The 1,052-nt window shown below is 54.2% G+C and overlaps 1 gene segment (V, D, J or C); it reads left to right on the top strand.

The window, feature by feature from the left end:
* Nucleotides 1-6: 6 nt before the first annotated feature.
* LOC116629843 lies at nt 7-519 on the top strand (the record flags this gene model as incomplete). The annotated part of the segment is given in 2 exon segments: nt 7-76; nt 188-519. Coding segments are annotated over 2 exon segments (390 nt in total), but the record flags the coding sequence as incomplete, so codon positions are not given.
* Between the last annotated feature and the right edge of the window lie 533 nt (nt 520-1,052).

The following is a 1,052-nucleotide window of genomic DNA, read 5'->3' as shown; positions in this document are numbered from 1 at the left end:
CAGAAGGCAGGATCGGTGATGACCTCCACCATGGCCTGGTCCCCTCTTCTCCTCAGCCTCCTCGCTCACTGCACAGGTGACTGGATGCAGGGACAGGGAAGGGGCCCTGGAAGGACTTTTGGGCCCTGCTTCCTACTCTTGTGTCTAGACCCCAGCATCACCCTCTCTGTGTCTCTCCCCCTTGCAGGGTCCTGGGCCCAGTCTGTGCTGACTCAGCCGCCCTCCGTGTCTGGGGCTCTGGGCCAGACGGTCACCATCTCTTGCACTGGAAGCAGCTCCAACATCGGGAGTTATTATGTGAGCTGGCACCAACAACTCCCAGGAAAAGCCCCTAAAACCGTTATCTATTGGGATGATACCAGACCCTCAGGGGTCCCTGAACGATTCTCTGGCTCCAAGTCTGGCAGCTCAGGCACCCTGACCATCACTGGGCTCCAGGCTGAGGACGAGGCGGAGTATTACTGCTCAGTAGGGGACAGCAGTCTCAAAGGTCACACAGTGCTCCCGGCCTGTGGGGAAGTGAGACAAAAACCTGCTGTCCGGGGCGCCTGGGTGCTCAGTCATTAAGTGTCTGCCTTCAGCTCAGGTCATGATCCCAGGGTCCTGGGATCGAGCCCCGGATCGGGCTCTCTGCTTGGCGGGAAGCGTGCTTCTCCCTCTCCACTCCCCCTGCTTGTGTTCCCTCTCTCGCTGTGTCTCTCTCTGTCAAATAAATAAATAAAATTTTTAAAAACAAACAAAACAAAAAAAAACCCTGCTGTCCCTCAGCAACGGGTCTCCCTGTGCAGCTCCCCCTTCATGGCCAAGTCAGCTCCTTCCTTTGTTTGGTCTAATCTGTAGTCTGAACTACTCTCAAGGAACATTGGCTATAAAGTATTCCAAATTCTCTTAAATTCAGCCCCTCCAGCCTCTCTTAGCAGGAAGACATTGTTTGGTTTTCTCCTATTGAGGAGAAACTCCTGGGTGCCAGGGGCAGGCTGCCTGGGTAACAGAGTCAGCTGATGAGGGAAACAAAGGCAGGAGAAATGTGGCTTAAAGTAAATTTCCTACAG

The sequence above is a fragment of the Phoca vitulina genome, unplaced genomic scaffold (genome assembly GCF_004348235.1).
Source record: "Phoca vitulina isolate PV1807 unplaced genomic scaffold, GSC_HSeal_1.0 scaffold5043, whole genome shotgun sequence".
Classification (NCBI taxonomy): Eukaryota; Metazoa; Chordata; class Mammalia; order Carnivora; family Phocidae; genus Phoca; species Phoca vitulina.
Note: the sequence above shows the minus strand (reverse complement) of the source record. Positions and strands in the feature narration are given on the sequence as shown.